The sequence below is a fragment of the Aotus nancymaae genome, unplaced genomic scaffold (assembly GCF_030222135.1).
Source record: "Aotus nancymaae isolate 86718 unplaced genomic scaffold, 86718_ANA_hifiasm-v0.15.2.pri h1tg000095l, whole genome shotgun sequence".
NCBI lineage: Eukaryota > Metazoa > Chordata > Mammalia > Primates > Aotidae > Aotus > Aotus nancymaae.
This window is the reverse complement of record NW_026988510.1, coordinates 208,349-234,608: the sequence shown is the minus strand read 5'-3', so window position 1 is coordinate 234,608 and position 26,260 is coordinate 208,349. Positions and strand designations below refer to the sequence as shown.

The window sequence follows — 26,260 nt, the reverse complement described above, 5'->3', positions numbered from 1 at the left end:
GCTCGACCACGGTGACACGAAAAGAACCAACTCGCTGCGCCCGGGACGCAGCTGAAACGCTCCAGGCCCGGAGTGGGGACAGGCCCTGGCGGCGGTTCCCGGCGGGCCGAGCGGGGCTGCGGGGTCCGGGCCACACGGGTGGGCAAGGCCCGGCAGGGCCGAGTGTCGCCCGCTGCGCGCCCCTTCCCCCACATCAACCCCGTCATCCCCGCGGGGCACCTCTCCGAGCCCGGGGCCCACGGCGCGCAGGTACCCGGCGCTCCCGAAAAACCTGACCGGGACGCGCCAGAGACCGCCCAGACGCCGCGGCCGAGGCGGGGACATTCCGGAGAGCCGCAACGCGCAGGCGCCGCACGACAGGCCCCGCCCCCACCTCTCGCTCCAGGAGTGCGCAGGCGCCGCAGCCAGCGCCCCCCGACGCCAGGAGTGCGCAGGCGCGGCGTCCGCGGAGTTTTCTGCGCTTCCTTCTCCCTCTGGCCAGACGTCGTGGTCGTTGGGTCCTATGTCGCGCCGGGCCCTCAGGAGGCTGAGGGGGGAACAGCGCGGCCAGGAGCCCCTCGGGCCCGGCGCCCTGCAGTTCGACCTCCGTGATGACGATGACGCGGAAGAAGAAGGGCCCAAGCGGGAGCTGGGTAGCCGGCGCCCCGGGGAGGCCGGGAAGGAGGGCGTCCGAGTCAACAACCGGTTCGAGCTGGTGAGGATCGCGGTGGCCGTGGTGGGGGCGGGGTGGGCCGTGACGTCGCGGGGCGTGGCGAGCGTCCAGTCTGGTCGGGGAGCGGGGGTCGTGATACCAGGGGTGGATCGGGTGACGTGGGTCCCGGCTGCAGTGGGGAGGGCGGGGCCGTGCGTCGGGCCGAGGCGATGCGGGTGGGCGGTGGCGTGAGGTCAAGGTAGCTGGACGCAGTTACATTGGGTTCGAACCCCAGTGAGGTGGGCGGGATCATACGGTCATGGGGCGGGGCCGTGCCGTCGGAGCCGGGCGACAGAATGAGTGGGGTTAAGCGGGGCCCGGGCTGTGAAGGGGGCGCGGCCATCATGCGAAGGGCGTGGTCAACGTCCGCAGGGCGGGGCCACGACGTGGGCGGGGTTAAACGGGAGTTCTGGCCAGCCTGGCGAGGGTGGGGCCTTGACACTAAAGTGCGTGGCTAAGGACATGGGGGCGAGGTGATGGCGTGGGCGGGGTTAATTGGGGACTGGGGCCACCGTGGGGGTGAGGCCATGGGGTAGGGGTGGGGCGCAGCAGTGCAGTGGGTCTTCTCCGAACTTGAGGGGCCTTCTCTTGGTTCTAGGGTTGAGCACTCTCAGGGCCTCTGCGAGCACTCCTTTAATCCTCACAACAACCCTGCCTAACCCAGGGCCTCCTGTCTTGCTCTTCGCTGTATCTCAGGCTGCACGTTTCTGGCACAGAGTAAATGGTTTGCCCACGAGGTCCTGTGACGTTTTGTCTTAAGTCCTGGCCTTGGTGTGTAACTCGGCCTGTGCGGGCTCTGCAGTCCTCCCAACCTCAGCCTCCTCAGTAGCTGGGACTACAGGTGCATGTCACCATGCCCAGCTAATTTTTTTTTTTTTTTTTGTAGATTTAAGGTTTTGCCTTGTTGCCCAGGCTGGTCTAGAATTCCTGGGTTCAAACATCTGTCCACCTCAGCCTCACAAAGTGCTGAACTACAGGCCTGAGTCACCATGCTTGGCTGACTGCCTTTCCGACATCAATTCCAACTCCAGGGTCCCCAAGACCACCCTCAAGGTTCAGTAATTGGCTAGAATCACAGCAGTTACTGAAAGCTTTTTTTTTTTTTTTTTTTTTTTTTTGACATGAATTCTTGCTGTTGCCCAGGCTGGAGTGCTGGCACAGTCCTAGCTCACTGCAACCTTGAACTCCTGGGCTCAAACATTCCTCTCACCTTGGCTTCTCAAAGTGTTGGCATTACAGGCGAGCCACTGTACTCAGCCCCATAAGTCTTCTTCTTTTTTTTTTTTTTTTTTGAGATGGAGTCTTGCTCTGTTGCCAGGCTGGAGTGCAGGGATGCGATCTCAGCTCACTGCAACCTCTCCCACCCGGGTTCCAGCGATTCTCCTGCGTCAGCCTCCTGAGTAGTTGGGGTCACAGCTGTGCGCCACCACGCCCGGCTAGTTTTTGTACTTTCAGTAAAGACGGTTTCACCACGTTGGCCAGGATGGTCTCCTGACCTTGTGATCCGCCTGCCTTTGCCTCCCAAAGTGTTGGGATTACAGGCGTGAGCCATGGAGCCCGCCCCCACATAAATCTTTTTAATTTTTGTCAGTGTAATTTGTCAAAAATTGTATCACATTATTTTATTTTACACTTCTTTGTTAGTGAAATTCAGCACCTAGCTATGTATTTGTTGGCCTTTTATATTCTCTTTGTGACAACCCATTTATATCCTTTGCCTTTTTATACAGAGTTTTAAAAAGTCTTTATGTTCGTGAAAGCTCACTATCGATTCTCTTTAACGTATTTTCTCAGTTTGCATTTGTTCTTTCACTTCCTTATTTTTTTTTTTTTGTTTGAGACGGAATTTCGCTCTTGTTACCCAGGCTGGAGTGCAATGGCATGATCTTGGCTCACCGCAACCTCCGCCTCCTGGGTTCAGGCAATTCTCCTGCCTCAGCCTCCTGAGTAGCTGGGATTACAGGCACGCGCCATCATGCCCAGCTAATTTTTTGTATTAGTAGAGACGGAGTTTCATCATGTTGACCAGGATGGTCTCGATCCCTTGACCTCGTGATCCACCCGCCTCAGCCTCCCAAAGTGCTGGGATTACAGGCGTGAGCCACCGCGCCCGGCCACTTCCTTAATTTCTGTGTGCTGAAAGATACTGGAGCCGCTTTTCTAATTGTTACACGTCTGTCTCTCTGGTGTCTTCACATAGATCTTTCCTGATGTGACTTTATGCAGAGTCTTCTCTTGTTTTTGTTTTTGTTTTTTGGTTTTTTTTTGTTACAGACAGGGTCTCACTATGTTGCCCAGGCAGGTTGCTGGTCTTGAACACCTGGGCTCAAGTGATCCTCCTGCCACAGCCTCCTGAATAGCTGGGACTATGGTATACCCTACTGTGGCCATCTTGTTATTTTAATGCTTTTGTTTTTCATTTAAATAATCTTTTTGGCCTTTATGTTTGTGTTGGTGGGAATTTGGAAAAAGTGTGGCTTAATTTGACAGAAGAAGAGTCCCTAAGGTCAGAAACCACATAAACCCTTGTGGAATTTCTGGAGTGAGTTTTGAGTATCAGTGACACTGACAGCCTCCGTGGATGAGTGACTGCTTGTTGTGTTTGTGTTCTTAGGAATGTCAAAGAATTTTATCCAGTGGTACACATCAGTCCTAACTTAAGCATTCTATATAACTCACATTTTGAAGTAATACAATAGAAATGTTTCTTGGTGTTCTGTTGTGAAATAGCTCTTAAGAAACAGGAGTGTGAGAGATGATAAACAGCCACTTACAACTGAATGGTTATAAATGTGAATGCTTTGGTGAGAGACACGGCGTGTCTCTTTCTTAAAAAATATTTATTTTTTTTTATTTAGAGACAAGATCTCCTTATGTTGCCCAGATTGGTCCTGAACTCCTGGGCTTAAGAGATCCTTCCGCCTTGGCCTCCCAAACTGCTGGGATTACAAGTGTGAGCCACTACACCTGGCCAGTGTGGGGTCTCTAAGTGTCAGTTGACAGATCATTTGGAGGGCAGTTTGGTAAAACCTTAAATGACCTAGCAGTTTCCCTTCAGAAATTTACCGTAAGGTACCAGTTTGCTCACTCAGTAAAAGGATTTATTACACAGATGTGTTACAGTGTTGTTTATAATGAAACTTTTTTTTTTTTTTTTGGAGACAGAGTCTTGCCCTGTCCCCCAGGCTGGAATGCAGTGGCATGATCTTGATCTTGGCTCACTGCAACCTCCCCCTCCTGGGTTGAAGCGATTATCATGCCTCAGCCTCCTGAGTAGCTGGGACTACAGGCTCCTGCCACCACTCCTGGCTAATTGTATTTTTAGTAGAGCCCGAGCTCCCGATAGTGGGGAAGGGTAACTATGACCAGAGCTCCCGAGGGTGGGGAAGGGTAACCGTCACCAGAGCTCCCGAGGGTGGGGAAGGGTAACCGTCACCAGAGCTCCCGAGGGTGGGGAAGGGTAACTATGACCAGAGCTCCCGAGGGTGGAGAAGGGTAACCGTCACCAGAGCTCCCGAGGGTGGGGAAGGGTAACTATGACCAGAGCTCCCGATGGTGGGGAAGGGTAACCGTCACCAGAGCTCCCGAGGGTGGAGAAGGGTAACCGTCACCAGAGCTCCCGAGGGTGGGGAAGGGTAACTATGCCCAGAGCTCCCGAGGGTGGGGAAGACCTTCCATTCTGACTAGCTGGAATGCAGAGGTGTCTTTGAAAAGACTGGGTCTTCAGTAGAGGCTTTAGGGATGCTGTTTCTCAGGAGTAGGGCTAAAGTAAGGCTTCAATAAAGAATCCTCTAGTCTGGGCATGTTGGCTCACACCTACAGTCCCAGCACTTTCAGAGGCTAGGGTGGGAGGACTGCTTGAGCCCAGGAGTTTGAGACCAGCCTGAGCAACGTAGGGAGACACCATCTCTACCAAAAACGGGTACTCTAGACCTGTCTTAGCAAAGCTTAAATAGAAGGATTGAAGAGATTGTGCTGATATGCAAGCACGTTAACTGCCCGCCTAAATAAATTTCAGACTCTACTAAGGAAAAGGACAGAAGCCAGTCATTCAGCAGTGCAGCATCACGATGTCTAGTCCTCACTGAAAGATGACCAGACATGCAAAAAAGCATGAAAACACGACACATGAGTAGGAGAAAAATCAGTCAGTAGAAACAGGCCCTGAAATTACACATGGTAGAATTGGACATGAACTTAAGTCAGCATGCAGATATATTCAAGAATTTATAGAAAATCATGACCATAATGAGGGAAAGTCCAAGGAATCTCAATAGAGAAGTGGAAACTGTAGAAAGAGCAGATTATATTCCAGCACTGGGAGGCCAAGGTGGGTGGATCGTGAGGTCAGGAGTTTGAGACCAGCATGGCCAACATGGTGAGACCCGTACCTACTAAAAATACAAAAATTAGCCGGATGTGGTGGCGCATGCCTGTAATCCCAACTACTCGGAAGGCTGAGGCAGAAGCATTGCTTGACCCGAGAGGCGGAGGTTGGCTGCAGTGAGCCAAGATCGCACTATTGTACTCCAGCCTGGGTGACAGAGCGAGACTCCATCTTAAAAAAAAAAAAAAAAAAAAAAAGAGAGAGAAAAGAAAGAGCAAATTATACAACTGAAAAATCCAATGTCTGAGATTATTAATTCACCTGACGGTCTTAATAGCAGATAAGATGAGGGGTCTTAATAGTCTTAAATAGCACATTAGACACTAGAGAAGAAAAAGATCAGTGTTCTTCAAGTTGTGGCTCAGGGAGAGGGGTAGCCGAAAAGCATAGCGTCTCAGTAACCCATGGGAAAATATCCCCCAGTCTGACATTCGTAATTGAAGTAATAGAACAAGAGGATACAGAAATTGGGCAGAAAAAATAATTGATGAAATGGTGAGGCTGGGCTTGTTGGCTCACACCTGTAATCCCAGCACTGGGGGGGGCCGAGGCGGGCGGATCATGAGGTGGAGAGATCAAGACCGGCCGGGCGCGGTGGCTCACGCCTGTAATCCCAGCACTGTGGGAGGCTGGGCACGGTGCTCATGCCTGTAATCCCAGCACTGTGGGAGGCTGAGGCGGGCAGATCACGAGGTCGAGAGATCGAGACCATCCTGGCCAACATGGTGAAACCCCATCTCTACTAAAAATACAAAAAATAGCCGGGCATGGTGGTGCGTGCCTGTGGTCCCAGCTACTCGGGAGGCTGAGGCAGAAGAATCACTTGGATCCAGGAGGCGGAGGTTGCAGTAAGCCGAGATTGCACCACTGCACTCCAGCCTGGCGATAGAGCAAGACTCCATCTCAAAAAAAAGAAAAAAAGAAAGTGGAAGTGTACTGTCGTAAAGTTCTCATGTTTTCTGTGAATTAATATGATACTTTAGTGTAGACTGTGTTAAATAAACGAAGCCTAATGTAAACTCTGGAGCAATCATTAAAACTAAGAACAAGCATGGTTACTAAGCCAGTAGAGGCCATAAGGTGGCATAGGAGCCACGCGTTGGAGACCAGCTTAGGCAACGTGGTGAGACCCTGTCTTTACAAAAAAATTTTGAAAAAATTAGCCAGGTGTGGTGACACACACCTGTAGTTCCAGCTACTTGGGAGGCTGAGGTGGGAGGGTGGTTTGAGCCCATGAGTTCAAGGTTAGTGTGAGCTATAATTGTGCCATTAAACTGCAGCCTGGTCAACAGAGCAAGACCCTGTCTCTAAAAAACCAAAGTACACACACACTCAAACACAGCAAAAACTGACAGGGTTGAAAGTAGAATTAGGTCAACATGGTGAAACCCCGTCTCTACTAAAAATACAAAAAATTAGCTGGGCATGGTGGCGCACACCTGTAGTCCCAGCTACTCAGGAGGCTGAGGCAGGAGAATTGCCTGAACCCGGGAGGCGGAGGTTGCGGTGAGCCGAGATCACGCCATTGCACTCCAGCCTGGGTAACAAGAGTGAAACTCCGTCTCAAAAAAAAAGAAAGAAAGTAGAATTAGACAAACCCATAATTATTGTTATGATTGATTGATTTGTTTGTCTGTTTGTTTTTGGATGGAATCTTGCTGTGTTTCCCAGGCTAGAGTGCAGTGGCACAATCTCGGTTCGCTGCAGCCTCTGCCTTCCGGGTTCAGGCAGTTCTCCTGCCTCAGCCTCCAGAGTAGCTGGGATTGCCGGTGTCTGCCACCACTCCCAGCTAGTTTTTTTGTATTTTTAGTAGAGATGGGGTTTCACTGCGTTGGCCAGTCCAATCACATACTCCTGGCCCCAAGTGATCCACCTGCTTCGGCCTCCCATTGTGCTGGGATTATAGGCGTGAGCTGCTCTGCCTGGCCTGGAATATTTTTCGAACTGATTTATAATGAAAATGCAGCCTATCAAAATTTGTAAAATGTTGAGAACTTTATAGTTGTAAATCTTAAATTAGAAGTGTTTAAAAATCAATAAATTTACCTTAAACTTCCACCTTAAGAAACTAGAAAAAGAGTGAATTAAACTCAAAATGTTTAGAAGGAAGAAACTAATGAGGAATCAATAAAGTAGAATATGGACAAAAGGGAGAAAATCAGTAAAACCGGACTTGGTGCCGTCAACAGAGCGATCGCCAAACTCTAGGTTGACTGATGGAAAAAAAAAGGGAAGATGCAGATTCAATACCATGTTCAGGAATGAGAGAGTGCTCACAAGATGGCACAGATACTCAGGGGTGATAAGGAACTCCAGGTTAGACAAATGGGCAAGTTCCTTTAAAGATAAAACTTAGGCCGGGCGCGGTGGCTCATGCCTGTAATCCCAGCACTTTGGGAGGCTGAGGCGGGTGGATCACGAGGTCAAGAGATCGAGACCATCCTGGTCAACATGGTGAAACCCCGTCTCTACTAATACAAAAAATTAGCTGGGCACAGTGGCGCGTGCCTGTAATCCCAGCTACTCAGGAGGCTGAGGCAGGAGAATTGCCTGAACCCAGGAAGCGGAGATTGCGGTGAGCCGAGATCGCGCCATTGCGCTCCAGCCTGGGTATCAAGAGCGAAACTCCGTCTCAAAAAAAAAAAAAAAAAAAAAAAAAAAAGATAAAACTTAGTGAAACTGACTGGTAAAGGAATAGAAAAATCTGGGCTGGGCACGGTGGCTTACGCCTGTAATCCCAGAACTTTGGGAGGCCAAGGTGGGTGGATCACAAGATCAAGAGATTGAGACCATCCTCACCAACATGGTGAAACCCCATCTCTACTAAAAAATACAAAGATTAGCCAGGCATGGTGGTGTGTGCTTGTAGTCCCAGCTACTCGGGAGGCTGAGGTGGAAGAATCACTTCACTGGGAGCTGGAGGCTGCAGTGAGATGAGATTGAGCCACTGCACTCCAGCCTGGTGTCAGAGCAAGGCTCCAGCTCAAAAAGAAAAAAGAAAGGGAGGCTGGGCGTGGTGGCTCACGCCTGTAATCCAAGCACTTTGGAGGCCAAGGTGGGCAGATCACCTGAGGTTGGGAGTTCAAGACCAGCCTGACCAACATGGTAAAACCCCGTCTTTATAAGAAAAAAAAAAAGAGAGAATAGAAAAATCTGAGCCCTTTATCTATTAAAGATACGGAATTTTTTAAAGTATAGAATGTTCCAGGCCAAGCTTGGTGTCTCATACGTGTAATCCCATCACTTTGGGAGGCCAAGGCAGGTGGATTGCTTGAGCTCAGGTGTTTTAGACCAGCCTGGGCAACATGGTGAAACCCCATCTCTACAAAAAATACCAATAAAAAATTGTCCAAGTGTGGTGGCACGTACCTGTAGTCCCAGCTACTCGGGAGGCTGAGGCGGGAGGATCATTTAAACCTAGGAGTTGAGGCTGCAGTGAGATGAGATGATGCCACTGCATTCCAGCCTGGGTGACAAAGTGAGACCCTGTCTCAAAAAAACAGAAAAAATCCAAGAAAGAAAACTCCAGGCTGGCACAGTGGCCCGCACCTGTAATCCCAGCTCTTTGGGGCGCCGAGACAGGTGGATCACCTGAGGTCAGGGGTTCGAGACCAGTCTGGCCAATATGGTGAAACTCTGTTTCTACTAAAAATCACAAATTTTTTAAGGAAAAATGGACTTTTTCCTCTCCACCAAGAAAGAATAAAACTCATTCGTGGTTATTAAGTAAAATGCTCATCAAGCCTTGTCCTAAAGAAGATCAGCAAACCCATGACAGTGGATAAGAACCTTGTGAAATGTTTCCGATTCGAGATCCTAAAACTATTGAAAGTGACAGCTTTTGGGATAAAGTTTATATGAGGGTGTTTGACGGCATTTTGGAACTGATGCATGCCAGTAGAGATTGCAGCAAATCGCTTCATCAGCAGAACTTCACTAAAGAAGCAAAACTGGACTCATCACACATGCTGTCTGTCTACACGGTCAGGCTCCTGGACTCATCACATGTTCTGTCCGTCTGCACGGTCAGGCTCCTGGACTCATCACACGTGCCGTCCGTCTACACGGTCAGGCTCCAGGACTCACCACGCGTTCTGTCCGTCTACACGGTCAGGCTCCTGGACTCACCACGCGTTCTGTCCGTCTGCACGGTCAGGCTCCTGGACTCACCACGCGTTCTGTCCGTCTACACGGTCAGGCTCCTGGACTCACCACGCGTTCTGTCCGTCTGCACGGTCAGGCTCCTGGACTCATCACACGTGCTGTCCGTCTACACGGTCAGCCTCCAGGACTCACCACGCGTTCTGTCCGTCTACACGGTCAGGCTCCTGGACTCACCACGCGTTCTGTCCGTCTACACGGTCAGGCTCCTGGACTCACCACGCGTTCTGTCCGTCTACACGGTCAGGCTCCTGGACTCACCACGCGTTCTGTCCGTCTACACGGTCAGGCTCCTGGACTCACCACGCGTTCTGTCCGTCTACACGGTCAGGCTCCTGGACTCACCACGCGTTCTGTCCGTCTACACGGTCAGGCTCCTGGACTCACCACGCGTTCTGTCCGTCTACACGGTCAGGCTCCTGGACTCACCACGCGTTCTGTCCGTCTACACGGTCAGGCTCCTGGACTCACCACGCGTTCTGTCCGTCTACACGGTCAGGCTCCTGGACTCACCACGCGTTCTGTCCGTCTACACGGTCAGGCTCCTGGACTCACCACGCGTTCTGTCCGTCTACACGGTCAGGCTCCTGGACTCACCACGCGTTCTGTCCGTCTACACGGTCAGGCTCTTGGACTTATCACATGTGCTGTCTGTCTATGCAGCCAAGCTCCTTTCTATTGAAATTCAGCTTGGCATAGAACTTTTTATGAATTAGAATTTGTCAGACCCTTCAAAATAATTTTTTTTTTTTTTTAGGAAATGAGCATGACATAATAAAAGTAATTTGGGTGTGGTGGCATGTGCCTGTAGTCCCACCTCCTGGGCAGGCTGAGACAGGAGTATCCCTTGACCACAGGAGTTTGAGGCCAGCCTCGGCAACATAGTGAGACCCTGTCTGTGAAAACAGACAAGTACATAGCACCCAGCTTCACTAAGAGATGTCATCATCAGGTGAATGTTGGAGATGGTATAGATAGAATTTCTCAGTGACCGCCCTCAGGTTAGAAACATTTCAGCAGTAGGCTTTGTTTCCGTTTTCTTCCTTTACTGTGAGGTGCAAAGCAGCCGGCCCATGCCTAGACCCCAGCCTCACCAGGGAAGGCCGGCAGAAGAAGGTGTCGGCGTGAGAATCGCCGTCGGGCTGGTGGTGTGGCGACAAACCGCATTTTGGTGGAATTTCTGTGTTTTCAAATCGGGTGCTCTTTTTACATAACACATCTACTGTCGTGGATTTTCTTGACAGATGGTGTAGTATGCTCCTGAATTTCATCCTCGTCACGTGGGAGCCTCCAGTGGAGAGAAGGCGGACACACGAGCAGCCGTGGCCTGGGTGTCTGTCCCAAAGTGCAGCACAGTCGCAGCTCTGTTTCAAACTCTCTCAGGGCTGTGGGGCTTGGAGCTGGTTGTATTTTTATATTTTGAGCTTTGTGGTTTTCAGGATGTTTTAAATTAAACTTGCATTTTTGTTTATTTCCAAACCTTAGTGCATCAGATTGGATCAATCAATCAGAATCTCCTGCTTCATCAAGAATTATTAATGTTCGTCTCTGTTAGCCTTTTTTTTTTTTTTTTTTTTTTTTTAAATTTAGCGATAGAGTCTTGCTCTGTTGCCCGTGCCGGAGTGCCATTGCCCAATCATGGCTCACTCCAGACTCCAGACTCCGACTGCTGGGCTCCAGCACTCTCCTCAGCCTCTTGAGCAGCTGGGACTTGGGAGGTGCATGCCACCACGCTCTGCTGATTTTTTGTAGAGATGGGATTTCGCTCTATTTGCACAGGCTGGTTTTCGGCTCATGGGCTCAGGCGATCCTCCTGCCTCAGCCTCCCGAAGCACGGGGTTGTAGGTGTGAGCCACCGCACCCAGCCTGTTAGCCCCTGTTGTTTATTCTTTGACTAGCTGAGGAGCCGCGGGGGTTGTAGGTGTGAGCCACCGCACCCAGCCTGTTAGCCCCCGTTGTTTATTCTTTGACTAGCTGAGGAGCCAGCACTTTTCCAGTTCTTAGCCTTCTCCCACTGCTTGTCTCGCCTGCAATCTGTATGTGAATATGTGTGGTGGGCTTTTATCCATTCAACACTGTGCTCGTGAGATTCATCCATGTGCATATGCAATGGTAGTTCATTCATTCATTCATTCATTTTCACTGCTATAGAAGGTTCCAGGCTCTGCATGGTGGTTGATGCCTATAACTCCAGCTCTTTGGGAGGCTGAAGTGGGAGGATCACTTGAGGTCAGGAGCTCAAGATCAGCCTGGCCAATGTGGTGAGACTCCATGTCTATAAAAAATTAGAAAAATTAGCCAGGCACACAGCTCATGCCTGTAGTTCCAGCTGCTTGGGAGGCTGAGGCAAGAGGATGCTTAAATTCAGGAGGCCCAGGCTGCAGTGAGTCCAGATCACACTGCCGCACTGCAGCCTGGGCGCCAGAGTGAGACCCTGTCTCAAAAAGGAGAGCGGGTTCCATTGTATGAATTGTTTTTGTCCTCTATCATTTTCTTTTTCCATTTTTTTAAAAATTTTGAGATGGAGTCTTGTTCTGTTGCCCAGGCTGGAGTGCAGTGGTGTGATCTTGGCTCATAGTAATCACTGCCTCCCAGGTTCAAGCAATTCTCCCACTTTGGTCTCCCAAGTAGCTGGGACTACAGGCATCCACCACCATGCCTGGCTAATTTTTCAATGTTTAATAGAGATGGGGTTTCACCATGTTGGCCAGGCTGGTCTCAAACTCCTGACCTCAAGTGATCTGCCTGCCTCGGCCTCCCAGAGTGTGGGGATTACAGGCATGAGCATCACACCTGGCCTATCATTTTCATTATTACAAAAAAGTTTGTAGGTTTGATGGGTCCTTGTTTTTTTTTTTTTTCTGCCTGCTGCTGGAGAGGAGCTGAGGCTTGAGGATAAAGGAGAAAGAAGGAACTTGAATGCATTGGCTGGATATACATATTTAAGCTTTTCTCCTGCAGGTGGCCCTCTGTAAATGGAGTGAATTACAATATTTGAGGAGTCTTCCGTACATCACCTCTGAAGGCAGAGCTGTCACATAGCCTTGGGGCCCTGCTTTCTGTAGAGGTCACTCACGAAGTCACCCAGAGCCAGAGCTGAGTCCCTGGTGTAGCCAGCAGTGTCTCACAGAGACCCTGGGCGCCCCCAGCGCAAGCCTGTTCACATCTTACTGTTCATATTCAGCATCAGCGTTCACACTGTAAGTAACGCCCTGGCTCTTCTCCAACCTGTTTTTCCAGATAAACATTGAAGATCTTGAGGATGACTCTGTGGTGAACGGGGAGAGGTCTGGCTCTTCGCTCACAGACACCGCGGCACCAGGGAACAAAGGACGGGCTCGGCGTGGAAACACAGACACCAGGGCGGATGGAGGCGTGGCCAGGACAGTGCACCCAGAGCAGGTGGGGGGCTGAGTGGTGAGGAGGGGCACTGGACAGAAGGGTTCCAAGGCACTGGCTACATGTATTCTGTGCTGTGATTGTCCTTGGAGGTATAATTTTCTGAGTTCAGTTTTGCTCAATCGCCAGTTGCCCCAAAATGTACTTGGGAACCTTGGTGAGATTTGCATGAAATGTGTAAGAGCAGTGGTGGCATCACAGGTGCCACATACGAGGTCCCAGACCCATCTACCGCATTTAGGAGAGTCTCCCAAACCCGTCTCTTGCGTTCCGGAGAGTAGTGGTGGCATCACAGGTGCCACGTACGTGGTCCCAGACCCGTCTACCGCATTCAGGAGAGTCTCCCAAACCCGTCTCTTGCGTTCCGGAGAGTAGTGGTGGCATCACAGGTGCCACGTACATGGTCCCAGACCCGTCTACCGCATTCAGGAGAGTCTCCCAAACCTGTCTCCTGCGTTCCGGAGAGTAGTGGTGGCATCACAGGTGCCACGTACGTGGTCCCAGACCCGTCTACCGCATTCAGGAGAGTCTCCCAAACCCGTCTCTTGCGTTCCGGAGAGTAGTGGTGGCATCACAGGTGCCACGTACGTGGTCCCAGACCCATCTCCTGCGTTCAGCAGAGCAGTGGTGGCATCAGGGGTGCCACGTACGTGGTCGCAGACCCATCTCCTGCGTTCAGCAGAGCAGTGGTGGCATCACAGGTGCCACATACGAGGTCCCAGACCCATCTACCGCATTTAGGAGAGTCTCCCAAACCTGTCTCCTGCGTTCCGGAGAGTAGTGGTGGCATCACAGGTGCCACGTACGTGGTCCCAGACCCGTCTACCGCATTCAGGAGAGTCTCCCAAACCCGTCTCTTGCGTTCCGGAGAGTAGTGGTGGCATCACAGGTGCCACGTACGTGGTCCCAGACCCATCTCCTGCGTTCAGCAGAGCAGTGGTGGCATCAGGGGTGCCACGTACGTGGTCGCAGACCCATCTCCTGCGTTCAGCAGAGCAGTGGTGGCATCACAGGCGCCACGTACGTGGTCCCAGACCCATCTCCTGCGTTCAGCAGAGCGGTGGTGGCATCAGGGGTGCCACGTACGTGGTCCCAGACCCATCTCCTGCGTTCAGCAGAGCAGTGGTGGCATCAGGGGTGCCACGTACGTGGTCTCAGACCCGTCTCCTGCGTTCAGGAGAGTCTGCGCCTGCCCAGCAGGGTGTGTCAGTGCACACATGTATTCTTCCTAACTGTGCCCTGAGCATTCACTTGGCTGGGTATGGATCTGGGTGCTGGTGTAACTGAACTTTGAAGAAACTTGCAGGTCAGGTTAGTGTGGGGTGGGCAGAGATGCAGGCAGCCTGCCGCTGTGCTGCACAGCACAGAAGAGAGGCCTGAAAGAAGGGCTCCCAAGTGTTCTTGGGAGGCTGCTGGGTGCTAGGAACGTGCCTTTGCTCCCAGGAGCCTCTGGTTGAGAGGGCAACATAGATGTGAAGTGACACGTGGGTCCTGACTTGAGGCTCAGGGTCCTGGGGGGCCTCCTGAGGAGCCTTTCCACTGTCAGAAGTGGTTGGCCAGGTGCAGCTGTCGGGAACACAGATACGGGTTCAGTGTGAGGCAGCAGGAGCACAGCGAGGGCCCGGCCTTCAGGGTGGCTGCAGTGTGACAGGGAGGGGCTGGCAAAGTGAGAAACAGGAGCTGGAGAGGCTGGTGCTTGTGGGTGGGTGCTGGCTCAGCCCTGTGAACCATTGTGAGGCTGGGCACAGGGACCCCTGGAGCACAGTCTGAGGGGCATGAGAGCAAGGGGCTCAGAGAGGTGGGGTGGTGCCTGCTGGAGAGAAGAAAGTGAGCTGAAGGGACTTTGAGGACCCTTGGGGGTCGGGGGATGATGGGGGCTGCCTGGAGGGTAGAGTCACACTAGCGGCTTTAATTTTCAGTTCTTCAGATTTTACTTCTCTTTCCACTGATTAAAATGTGTTTCTGTCGTTAGTCTAATGCAAGTGGCAAACTCCGGAAGAAGAAAAAGAAACAGAAAACTAAGAAAAGCAGCACGGGGGAAGCACTGGTATGTGGATCGGGCCTGGCTCTGCTTCTCCCTCTGCCTGACGCCCTCTCCATTCTCTCTGCCTGTTTCTCAAGGTGGTATTGCAGGAAGTTTATTTAATATCTGTATTCCTTCCCGTTAGGAGTATAACTAAGGCCGGGCGCGGTGGCTCACGCCTGTAATCCCAGCACTGTGGGAGGCCGAGTCGGGTGGATCACGAGGTCAGGAGATCGAGGCATCCTGGCTAACATGGTGAAACCCCGTCTCTAAAAGAAAAAGAAAAAAAAAAGGAATGTAACTAATTAAAAGGTCAGCGAACAAGAAAAGGAAAAATTACTTGCTAAATTCTGCTTCCTGTTTTCACCCTCGTTCCTTGGAGGGTCAGAGCTCTGCTGTGTGTGTGTCTCTGTGGGAGTGTGTGGTCTGATGGGGGGGTCCCTTGTTCTGCCGCTCCCGTGGCCCTGAGCCCCTGCTGTCTGCCTGTGCTTCTGGGTTAATCGGATGGTGGCACAGGACCCACCACTGGAGCTCGTCTGTCATCACAAAACGTGTTTTCATAGTTGCCCTTCGTCCTCGTCTGATTGTGTCCTGAGACCAGGGTGTGGCTTTGTTGCTCTTAGTTGGAGCCACAAGTCCCAACCCTGTTTACCTGAGGAGGTGAGCACACCTGTCAGGTGTGCGACGTGGTCTTTCAGCCCAGTTTTTTCTAGGGTCCTTCTGGTTCTGTGATTCCGTCCATGCTGAGCACTTCTTATGAGACATGTCTTGTTTTTTCTGAACGTGTGGATGGTACATAGCATTTGACCTGTACTGTCCTTTAGGAACTAATACAGTGTAGTAGGTCTCTTTAAATAAATAATTTTGTGATTTTTACGACATTTAAAATAATGTCAGTGTGGTGATGAAGAGGTTGTTTTGGGGCTTTTAGGAGAACGGACTAGAAGATATTGATCGCATCCTAGAGAGGATTGAGGACAGCAGTGGTTTGAACCGTCCCGGCCCAGCTGCCCTGAGCCCCAGGAAGCACGTTCTCTATGTGGAGCACAGGTGCGGCCCCACCCTTAGCAGCCACAGAGACTCCATGGGAGGAAAAGGTTCTCTAAGAAAAGGAGAAGAGAAAAGAGAAAATCAAAAAAAAAAGAAAAAGAAAAGGAAAAGAAAATGTGGTATCTTTATTAAAAAATAATATGAGTTTATTATCAATCATTTAGGAAATAGGCTGGGCCCAGTGGCTCACGCCTGTGATCCCAGCACTTTGGGAGGCCAAGGCAGGGAGATCACCTGAGGAGTTTGAGACCAGCCCGGCCAACATGGTGAAACCCCATCTCTACTAAAAACACAAAAATTAGCTGGATGTGGTGGCAGTTGCCTGTAATCCCAGCTATTCGGGAGGCTGAGGCAGAATTGCTTGAACCTGGGAGGCAGAGGTTGCAGTGAGCCAAGATTGAGATCGCACCTCTGCACTGCAGCCTGGATGATGGAGCGAGACTCTGTCTTCAAAAAAAAGGAAATGGGAACAAGGAGGAAAGGAAGTCATCCACACTTCAGAGGACTTTTGCCTTTACTTCTTGTGTATCTTAGAGAGTTCCTTCTTTTTCTTTTTCCCTTTTTTTTTTTGGAAAGACAGGATCTCTCTGTCACCCAGGCTGGAGTGCAGTGGTGTGATCATAGCTCACTGCAGCCTCGACCTCATGGGCTCAGGAGATCCTCTTGCCTCAGCCTCCCAGAATGCTGGAATCACAGGTGTGAATCACCGCGACTGGTCAAAAAGTTATTTCTTATCTTGTCATCCTCGGATGATTATTCCTCTCTTGGTCTTATAGATGCTTAATGAGTCGCTGTCTCTACTTCAGAAATTATTGCCAGCTTTCAAAAAAAAAAAACTTCTAGAGTCAGTTAAGACACACGAATGTAGTCTCAGGGTGTGTGTGCGGCCCTAACTCAGCTTCAGAAGCTGATGTGTGTCCCACACAGTGGCTCTCTCTATGCAGCGGTCCCCAAAGTGCCCCTCACCACATAGTGTCCAGCTGCTTCACTGTGGTACCCGCAGTGGTGAGACCCCAACCGTGGCTGGGGGGTGATTTTAAAGAAAGTAGGCCTGGAGGTTACCTTCTAAGCCAAAAACCACTGTTTTCTTTCCTGATTATTAAGTGGCTTTCTAAAATTTTTGGAATCATCGTTGAACATAATTTCATTTTTCTTTCTAAAATTTTCAATTCCCTAGACACTTGAATCCAGACACAGAACTGAAAAGGTATTTTGGTGCTCGGGCAGTCCTGGGGGAACAAAGGTAAGGTCCACGGTAAACTGCATTCCCACAGCTGCTTCCTTCTCTCTTACACTCTTGAGGCGGGTGGTGTTCCTGAAGCCAGTTAACGACCTTGGAGGGAGAATATTTAAAGCCAGAGTGCGCACATTACCCTCAGAATTGGGATCTGAAAGGGAGTCCACGGATGGTCTGTGTGTGACCTTGTCTGTAACTGGGTTGTGGAGATGGCCGGGGTAGATGGGTTTCATCCCTCACAGCGTAAGGGGCCTTCTCTAGTGTAAGGTTCCAAACGCCCAGGCTGGAGTGCAGTGGTATGATCCCGGCTCACTGCAACCAGGTGCGATGCTCACACCTGTAATCCCAGCACTATGGGAGACCGAGGTGGGTGGATCACCTGAGGTTAAGAGTTCGAGACCAGCCTGGGCAACATAGTGAACCCTGTCTCTACTGAAAATATAAAAATTAGCTGGGCACCTGTAATCCCAGCTACTTGGGAGGCTGAGGCAGGAGAATCACTTGAACCCGGGAGGCGGAGGTTGCAACGAGCTGAGATTGTACCACTGTACTTGAGCCTGGGAAACGCAGTGAGACTCTGTCTTAAAAAAAAGGAGGGGGAGGTGGTTTCAAAAACTGTCAAATTCTAAGATTCTCAGGTTCTGAGATAAGTTTCTTTTTTTTTTTCCCTTTGTATTTATTTATTTATTTATTTAGAGACGGGGTCTCATTATGTTGACCAGGCCGGAGTGCAGTGGCTATTCACAGGCACGATCCCACTACTGATCAGCATGGGAGTTTTGACCTGCTCTGTTTTCAACCTGGGCCAGTTTACCCCTCCTTAAGCAGCCTGGTGGTCCCCTGCTCCCACTGGAGGTCACCATATTGATGCCGAACTCAGTGCGGGCACCCGATCGGCACGGCACACTACAGCCCAGAACTCCTGGGCCCAGGCGATACCCCCACCTCAGCCTCCCAAATAGCTGGGACTACAGGCGCATGCTACCGCTAATTTATTTTATTTTATTTTTTGTAGAGACAAGGTCTCACTTTGTTGCCCAGGCTGTTGTCAGACTCCTGGCTTCAAGTGATCCTTCTCCCTTGGCCTCCCAAAGTGCTGGGATTACAGGCACGAGCCACCAAGCCTATCCAGACGTAATCCTGCTGTTTTCTTTTTTTGTGTTTTGTTTTCAGACAGAGTCTTGCTCCATCACCCAGGCTGGAGTGCAGTGGCATGATCTTGGCTCACTGCAACCTTGACCTCGGCTCACTGCAATCTCCGCCTCCTGGGTGTAAGCAGTTCCCTGCCTTAGCCTCCTGAGTGGCTGAGATTACAGGCACGTGGCACCATGCCCTACTAATTTTTGTATTTTTAGTAGAGATGGGGTTTCACCATCTTGTCCAGGCTGGTCTCGATCTCTTGACCTCATAATCCACCCACCTTTGTCACCCACAGTGCTGGGATTTCAGGTGTGAGCCACCGCGCCTGGCCAGTCCTCTGTTTTATTGGACCACAGAGAGGACTGGTGGTCTGTATCATGCCCTGGTTTTGCACCTCTTGAGTTCTAAGCATTGTTTCTTTTTTTTTCTGTCTTTTTTTTTTTGAGATGGGGTCTCGCTCTGTCACCTAGGCTGGAGTGCAGTGGGGCAATCTCAGCTCACGGCATCCTCCCCCTCCTGGGTTCATATGATTCTCCTGCCTCAGCTTCGCAAGTAGCTGGGATTACAGGTCAATGCCACCATGCTCAGCTAATTTTTGTATTTTTAGTAGACACAGGATTTCACCGTGTGGGCCAGGCTGGTCTCGAACTTCTGACCTCAAATGATCTGCCCGCCTTGGCCTCCCAAAGTGCTGGGATTCCAGGCGTGAGGCACCAGACCTGGCCTAAGCGTTGCTGCTGCACCGTGGTGTTCTGGGTCCTTCCTCACCCTAGTGTTGGCGACTGCCCAGATGTCGGCTCAGTCCCCCAATGTCTGCAGGCATTTCTGTGAAACTGCCCAAGAATGAGTATTGCTGCACGCTGTATTTCGAGTCAGCTGCACGCTGCCAGCGCCCTCGAGTAGAGTCAGACAACTTGCACGCAGGTTCCCGCCCAGGGTCCTCCTTCATCTTCTCACTCGAGACAGATGGTAGTGGGTTTAGAAACGCATCATCACGTGTAGACAAAAAGTCGTGTTGGTGTTTTAACTTTACCTTTTGATCCTGGGTAAGATTGAGGGTGTTTTTTGTGCTCCTTGTTCACATTTGCCTTGGATTTCTTTTTTTTTTTTTTCCCTCTTGAGACCGCTGTCGCCCAGGCTGGAGTGCAGTGGCACGATCTCAGCTCACTGCAGCCTCCACCTCCCGGCTTCAAGGGCTTCTCCTGCCTCAGCCTCCCGAGTAGCTGGGACTACAGGCACCTGACACCACGCCCAGCTAGTTTTTGTATTTTTAGTAGAGACGGGGTTTCACTGTGGTGGCCAGGCTGGTCTTTACTTCACATTTTTGTGTTAATTATGAGAAATAGACTTGAAAATGCCTGCTTTGTCAGCTGTATTTCCCCGGCCTGAGGGCGCCACCTCCCCACCCTGTGTTTGCATCTGCTTGGTCTGTCTGTGCCACTTCTTTACATTTCTGCAAATTATGATTATTAATAGTAATTAGTAAAATTAATGCGGATTTATAAGAGTAATTAGTTGATAATGATTGCTTTTAATATTTTTATAGTAGTATCATACTTTTTATTGTATTTATTTATTTATTTTTGAGACTGAGTCTCGCTGTGTTGCCCAGGCTCGAGTGCAGTGGTGCGATCTCGGCTCACTGCAACCTCTGCCTCCCAGGGTCGAGCAGTTCTGCCTCAGCCTCCTGAGCGGCTGGGACTACAGGCACTTGCCACCCCACCCGGCTAATTTTTTGTATTTTAGTAGAGACGTGGTTTTACTATGTCGGCCGGGGTGGTCTCGATCTCCTGACCTCGTGATCCGCCTGCCTCAGCCTCCCAAGGTGCTGGGATTACAGGTGTGAGCCACTGCGTCTGCCCTGTTATATTCATTTCTTTAAAAATTTAAGTTCTACCAAAAGACTTCGATGGAGAAACCACAGTTACCTTTTTATTCATCCCATCACCCTTGTCCTGCTCCTCCAAGACAAAGACCTGGCCTGTTTCTGTTTCTCCTTCTGGTGGTTCCCTCAGAAGCTCAGAATAACATAGGCTCTGCTTCTTCCTGGGCCCTGACTTTCTACTGTGTGAGCTGGGTCAGCTCACTGCCCCCAGCGCTGGTTCCCTCAGAAGCTCAGAATAACATAGGCTCTGCTTCCTCCTGGGTCCCTGACTTTGTACTGTCACAGCCGGGTCAGCTCATTGCCCCAGCTCCTTGGCACCACTCCTCCTGCTGAGAAGGCCTGCCAGCCTTCAGATTCCTCCAGACTCCTGTCCCCTACCCGCTCTCAGCATCGCTCCAGGCTGCCTCGTTGGGTCTGTTCTGGAGGCTTCCTTACTTGTTTTGTGGGACTGCTCCCTGCGGGCCAGGCTGTCCCTGGAATTTTGTAGATGTGGCACATGAGAGTGTTAAGGGCCGACTCCGCCAGGCCTGGGCGTGTGCCGCAGTCAGGAGGAGGGGCTGGGGCCACCTTGACATCGGCAGGGGCCTCCACGCTGGCCTACTCTGCAGTGGCTGCACTGTGGGGCCCTCAAGCCAGGGATGGTCCTGTGGGAAGGGAGCTGTGCTGTGCCCGTGGTGACTGTCATTGCTGCCGTGGCTCCCACACCCCGCCTCTCCTGTTTCTGTGTGCCTAGGCAGAGTGCACTGAGCTCTGTTACTTGGGGGTATCTGCCACAGGGGTCAGGCCGACCCTAAGCCCTGGTCAGATGGTATCTCAGCTGGGCAGCTAGGGAGACATGGAAAAGGCATGGAGCTACTGTCACATCAGAGATGGTTGGTTTCTTAAGCTGAATGATGGGCATGTGGATATTGGCATGTTATTCTCTTTCTTTTGTTTTTCTTCTTTTTTTCTTTTCTTCTTGAGACAGGGTCTCATTCTTGCCCAGGCTGCAGTGCTGGGATCACAAGTGCAGGCCATCACACCAGGCTAATTTTTAAAATCCTTTGTAGAAATGGGGTTTTGCTGTCTTGGCCAGGCCAGTCTCGAATTCCTGGGCTCAAGAAATCCTCCCATCTTGGCCTCTCAAAGTGCTGGGATTATAGGTGTGAGCCACTGTGCCCGGCCAGAATTTCCTTTTTTCTTTCTCTCTATGGGGCGTTGGTGAGCCGGCCTCCCTGCCCCCCCTGCCCAGCAGCAGGTGCTGACGCTCATTTGCATCCTGTCCCTGTGCTTCCCCACCCTGCCCCACATGCCTTCTCTGCCCTCAGTGTTGCTTGCACAGGCACTACAGGGATCAGGCAGCAAAGCCTAGGTCCCCACACACCACAGAAAGTAAAGCTGTGCCCACGTCCCATTCTCCCCAGGCCACGGCAGAGACAGCGCGTGTACCCCAAATGCACATGGCTGACAACCCCTAAGAGCACCTGGCCCCGGTACAGCAAACCAGGTGAGGGCCTGCAGAGACTGCAGGGGGGTCTGTACAGCAAACCAGGGGAGGGTCTGCAGAGGCTGTGGGGGGGTCTGTACAGCAAACCAGGGGAGGGTCTGCAGAGGCTGCGGGGGGTCTGCAGAGGCTGTAGGGAGGTCTGTACAACAAACCAGGGGAGGGTCTGCAGAGGCTGTAGGGGGGTCTGTACAGCAAACCAGGGGAGGGTCTGCAGAGGCTGCGGGGGGTCTGTACAGCAAACCAGGGGAGGGTCTGCAGAGGCTGCAGGGAGGTCTGTACAGCAAACCAGGGGAGGGTCTGCAGAGGCTGCAGGGGGGTCTGTACAGCAAACCAGGGGAGGGTCTGCAGAGGCTGCAGGGAGGTCTGTACAGCAAACCAGGGGAGGGTCTGCAGAGGCTGCGGGGGGTCTGTACAGCAAACCAGGGGAGGGTCTGCAGAGGCTGCGGGGGGTCTGTACAGCAAACCAGGGGAGGGTCTGCAGAGGCTGCGGGGGGTCTGCAGAGGCTGTAGGGAGGTCTGTACAACAAACCAGGGGAGGGTCTGCAGAGGCTGTAGGGGGGTCTGTACAGCAAACCAGGGGAGGGTCTGCAGAGGCTGCGGGGGGTCTGTACAGCAAACCAGGGGAGGGTCTGCAGAGGCTGCAGGGAGGTCTGTACAGCAAACCAGGGGAGGGTCTGCAGAGGCTGCAGGGAGGTCTGTACAGCAAACCAGGGGAGGGTCTGCAGAGGCTGCAGGGGGGTCTGTACAGCAAACCAGGGGAGGGTCTGCAGAGGCTGCGGGGGGTCTGTACAGCAAACCAGGGGAGGGTCTGCAGAGGCTGCGGGGGGTCTGTACAGCAAACCAGGGGAGGGTCTGCAGAGGCTGCAGGGGGGTCTGTACAGCAAACCAGGGGAGGGTCTGCAGAGGCTGCGGGGAGGGGTGGGTCTGCAGAGGCCGCGGGGAGGGGTGGTCTGCGCACTGGCCAGTGCAGGCACTGGGAGTGTCAGTGCCTCTTGAGCCGAGTCTCTTCACACCTGGAGCACCGAGGTGCAGTGTGTGACTATTTGTTACCACACTGAGGGCTTGCATGCTGAAGGCTGGCCCGGTGCCTCTGACACGGAGCCTCCCAGGCACAGTATTTGTGTGTTTGGTTTTTTTTTGATGCAGGTTTTTCCTACCGTGCTGCCATCGACCTTTTTCTTATAGAAGTGATCGAGTTAATTTTAAACTGCACTATTTTGTATATTGCAAACTAATAAGTGCCCGTGATTTAAAGATAAATTGCAACAGTGCAGAAAGGCATGGAGTGCTACATAGATGCCCTGTTGGCGTGCTTGGTTGCGTGGTGTGGAGAAGCGTCAGGAGGCCCTCCACGCCAGCTTCCACTCCTCAGGGGCCAGGGCAGGGATGGCCCCGTGGGAAGGGAGCTGTGCTGTGCCCATGGCTGCTGCTGTCTGTGCGGCCCTGGCTCCCATGCCCTGCCTCTCCTGTGCCTGCGCACATTCTGTAAGGATGTGTCTAGGAGTGAGGCCCGTGCTGTCAGAGGGTGAACCCCACTGCTCGTGGCATCTTTTGTCCCCCAGGCCCCTGAACACTGCAGACGGGGGCTCCATGAGTTCTTGCAGGACTCAGGCCTTGGGCAGAGCCATCAAGAAGGTGTCGCTACGGGGCACCTATTCCATGGAGTTCCTGGGAGGCTGAGTTTTTCAGGTTTATCAGGAGAAACTGGGCCTTGTACAGCAAAGTCAGACATGAGGAGCAGAGAGAGAGGGTGGCCATGGGTTCTAAAGCGCTGTGGCCATCTGTACCACAGCACTCCACCCCTGCCTTTTCACGGCCACCCTGGACGTTCACCCCAATCAGACTTGGTCTGGGGGCAGGGTTTGGCCTGGTCGGATCTGGTGACCTGTGGACTGTATGTGTCCTCGTCCCTGACACTCCCTCCAGGCCAGTGAGGCTTGAGCTGTATCTGAGTTCTGGGGGGAAACACATCTTGATAGGAAACTAAAGGAGACAGGATACCGTCTGCTGGTATAGACCAGATGGTGGGTATCCTGGGAAGGTGCCCGGACCCGGGTGACACGCGTAAATACACGCTCAGGTCAAGTTTGTTGATACCGCAGAGGCCTTGTCAAGAACACCAAAAGGGTGGGGAGCTGTTGTGCCCTGCAGAGGTGCCCACAGTCCCTGCTCCTGGCACGCCCTCTCTGAGCACTCTCCCCTCCCAGGTCTGTCCATGCGGCTACTGGAATCGAAAAAAGGCCTGTCCTTGTTTGCGTTTGAGCACAGTGAGGAGTACCAGCAGGCGCAGCACAAGTTCCTGGTGGCTGTGGAGTCCATGGAGCCCAACAACATCGTGGTGCGTGGTCCTTGCAGCCCGACAGGAGCAGGGCCGTGTAGCCACCGCTGCACTGGGCCATGTCCTTCCCTGGTGACGGGGAGGTGTGCGGCCTCCTGCCCTTCCCAACAGGAAGGGCACCTGTCTCTGCAGGGCCGTCAGGCCCCGTGACCAGAGGGAGATGTGTTCAGAGGCTCTAGGCAAAGTGAAATCTGTCCATACTCTGAGGAGAGCCTGGAGCGCTGCTGTCACTGCCTGTTCTTCGAGACTGTTGCTGTGTGACGCAGGCCGGGGACTTTGGGGCTTCTTGCTGCTGCCATTGCCTCCTGCTGGCTCAGCACAGGGGAGCAGCTCAGATTCCCTGCCCCCGGACGGCCCGTCCACCTGTCAGTGACGGCGTCCTCTCCTCACAAACCCCCAGGCTTGGTGCCCCCGGGTCCCGAGATCCTAACCAACCCTGTCCTCAGAACCAGAAGGAGGTCGTCCTCCACGCTCTCTGGACACCCTCATCCCTGTCCATGCCACCTCAGGACTGTGGTTGGGGGCAGGGTGCTTTTGAGAGCTCACGTCCTCTTCCCTGTGGGAAAAGCAGGCTGCTGGCCTCCACTCCTCATTCTCAGGGCGTAGTGGGTAGCCCCTGGCCTGGGCGTGTCAGGTTCTGAGTTCCTGCTTTAGGTCAGATGCTTGGTTCAGCTTAGCAATAATAACTAGCATATTGTGAGTTGGGAGACGTTGTGACTGTCACACCTGGAATTAATTTCCCCCAGTTTTTTTTTTTTTTGAGTCGGAATCTCATATTCTTAGCTAGAGTGCATTGGTGCAGTCACAGCCTGGGTTCAAGCGATTCTCCTGCCTCAGCCTCCCGAGTAACTGGGACTACAGGCATGCGCCACCCCACCCAACTGATTTTTGTATTTTTAGTAGAGACTAGGTTTTGCCATGTTGGCCAGGTTGATCTTGAACTCCTGACCTCAAGTGATCCTCCCGCCTCAACCTCCCAAAGTGCTGGGATTACCGGCAAGAGCCACTGTGTCTGGCCTCCCCTGGTTTTAAATGCCTGAAAGAAAGGCGTGACTGGGAGCTGGTGCCTTGCTGGGTGTCTGTCCCCAAGAGGGCTGCGTGTGGCTTTCCTCCAGGCCTGTCCTCCCTTCTGGTAGGTTCTGCTCCAGACGAGCCCGTATCACGTGGACTCGCTCCTGCAGCTCAGCGACGCCTGCCGCTTTCAAGAGGATCAGGAGATGGCTCGAGACCTCGTAGGTGAGACGGAGTCCCCCACCCCGTTCCCATCAGCTGTGGGAGCACCTCAAGCCTTCAGGGCAGATGTGGTGGTTTGAGATGTCAGAGGGTGCAGGGGTTTGCCAGGATATCCACGACAACTTTATTGAGATGCTACCTACAGAGCACAAAATGCACCCATTGAAAGATACGGTTTGCTGGTATTTAGTATATGCCGGAGCTGTACAGCAGACACCATGATCAATTTCAGATCATTTTCCTTACCCACAAAAGAAGCCCCTCAGCCTGTTAGCTCTCCTCCTCCCAGCCCCTTGCACTGCTGTTCTCCTCCTGCCCTGTGGATCTGCCTGTTCTGCACATATCACATGAACGGAATCTTAGACCACGTGGTCTTTTTGTCTCTGGCTTTTATTTAGCATGACGTTTCCAAGGTTCATCCTCATTGTGACACGGATCAGAACCTCATTCGTTTTTATGGCTGAATAATAATCCACTGTGTGGATAGACCACATTTTGTGTATCCATCATTAGTTGGTTGCTGTCTGGGCTGTTTCCGCTTTTTGACTATTGTAAATAATAGAGCTGATGTGAGCTTGCACGTGCTGGTCTTATGTGGACACGTTTGTGCTGCATGCGTGGACACCTGATTCCGCCAGGACATGACACGTTTGTGCTGCACGCGTGGACGCCTGATTCCGCCAGGACGTGACACATTTGTGCTGCACGCGTGGACGCCTGATTCCGCCAGGACGTGACACGTTTGTGCTGCACGCGTGGACGCCTGATTCCGCCAGGACGTGACACGTTTGTGCTTCACGCGTGGACGCCTGATTCCGCCAGGACGTGGCAGCAGTTGTGCCTCGTGGTGTTTAAGGTGTTTCTGTCTCAAGCTCACAAGTTCTGTGGTTGAAATAAACTCAGAGTGGCATCTGGGATGCCCAGGGTCATGTCTGCCCTCTTAAGTGTCCAGGATTCTAGTTTCGTGATCTTCCTTCCAGACCTCTCATTGTGCATCATCAGAGGAGGGGCCGTGGTTGCTGTGTGTGGCCGTAACACCCTCCCCTGGTGTTTCTGTGCCCGCAGAGAGAGCACTGTACAGTATGGAGTGTGCGTTCCACCCCTTGTTCAGCCTCACCAGCGGGGCTTGCCGGCTGGATTACCGCAGACCCGAGAACAGGTGAGTGCAGCCGGCCTGGGTGCTCGCAGCTCTCCCCTCCCTTCTCCTGTGAGTGAGCTCAAGGGCAGTGC

The 26,260-nt window shown here is 52.2% G+C and overlaps 2 protein-coding genes across 6 annotated transcripts in view; both read left to right on the top strand.

Moving 5' to 3' along the window:
• Window positions 1-426: 426 nt before the first annotated feature.
• Window positions 427-26,260, top strand: part of TCF25 (transcription factor 25) — a 42,929-nt gene continuing 17,095 nt past the window's right edge. For 4 of the 5 annotated variants that reach the window (XR_001109549.2, XR_010340009.1, XM_012466003.3 and 1 more), the window contains exons 1-9: window positions 488-694; window positions 12,480-12,641; window positions 14,611-14,685; window positions 15,593-15,711; window positions 16,889-16,954; window positions 21,377-21,459; window positions 23,667-23,797; window positions 24,934-25,033; window positions 26,096-26,189. Coding sequence is in view for 3 of the 5 variants with exons in the window: in XM_012466003.3 (XP_012321426.2) it covers window positions 503-694; window positions 12,480-12,641; window positions 14,611-14,685; window positions 15,593-15,711; window positions 16,889-16,954; window positions 21,377-21,459; window positions 23,667-23,797; window positions 24,934-25,033; window positions 26,096-26,189 (1,022 nt within the window). In the remaining 2 variants the exon portion in view is untranslated. Of the gene's footprint in view, window positions 695-12,479; window positions 12,642-14,610; window positions 14,686-15,592; window positions 15,712-16,888; window positions 16,955-21,376; window positions 21,460-23,666; window positions 23,798-24,933; window positions 25,034-26,095; window positions 26,190-26,260 lie in introns of all 5 variants that reach the window. The other variant, XM_012466001.2, reaches the window with a different exon arrangement.
• Window positions 6,779-9,955, top strand: LOC135271878 (uncharacterized). Its single transcript, XM_064369897.1, has 2 exons — window positions 6,779-7,434; window positions 7,753-9,955. Exon 2 carries the CDS (start codon window positions 8,876-8,878, stop codon window positions 9,953-9,955), a length of 1,080 nt encoding a protein of 359 aa, XP_064225967.1. The 5' UTR covers window positions 6,779-7,434; window positions 7,753-8,875.

Excerpts from the sequence above, each read along its gene's own strand:
- LOC135271878 (XM_064369897.1), top strand. The coding sequence starts at position 8,876 with ATGTTTCCGATTCGAGATCCTAAAACTATTGAAAGTGACAGCTTTTGG.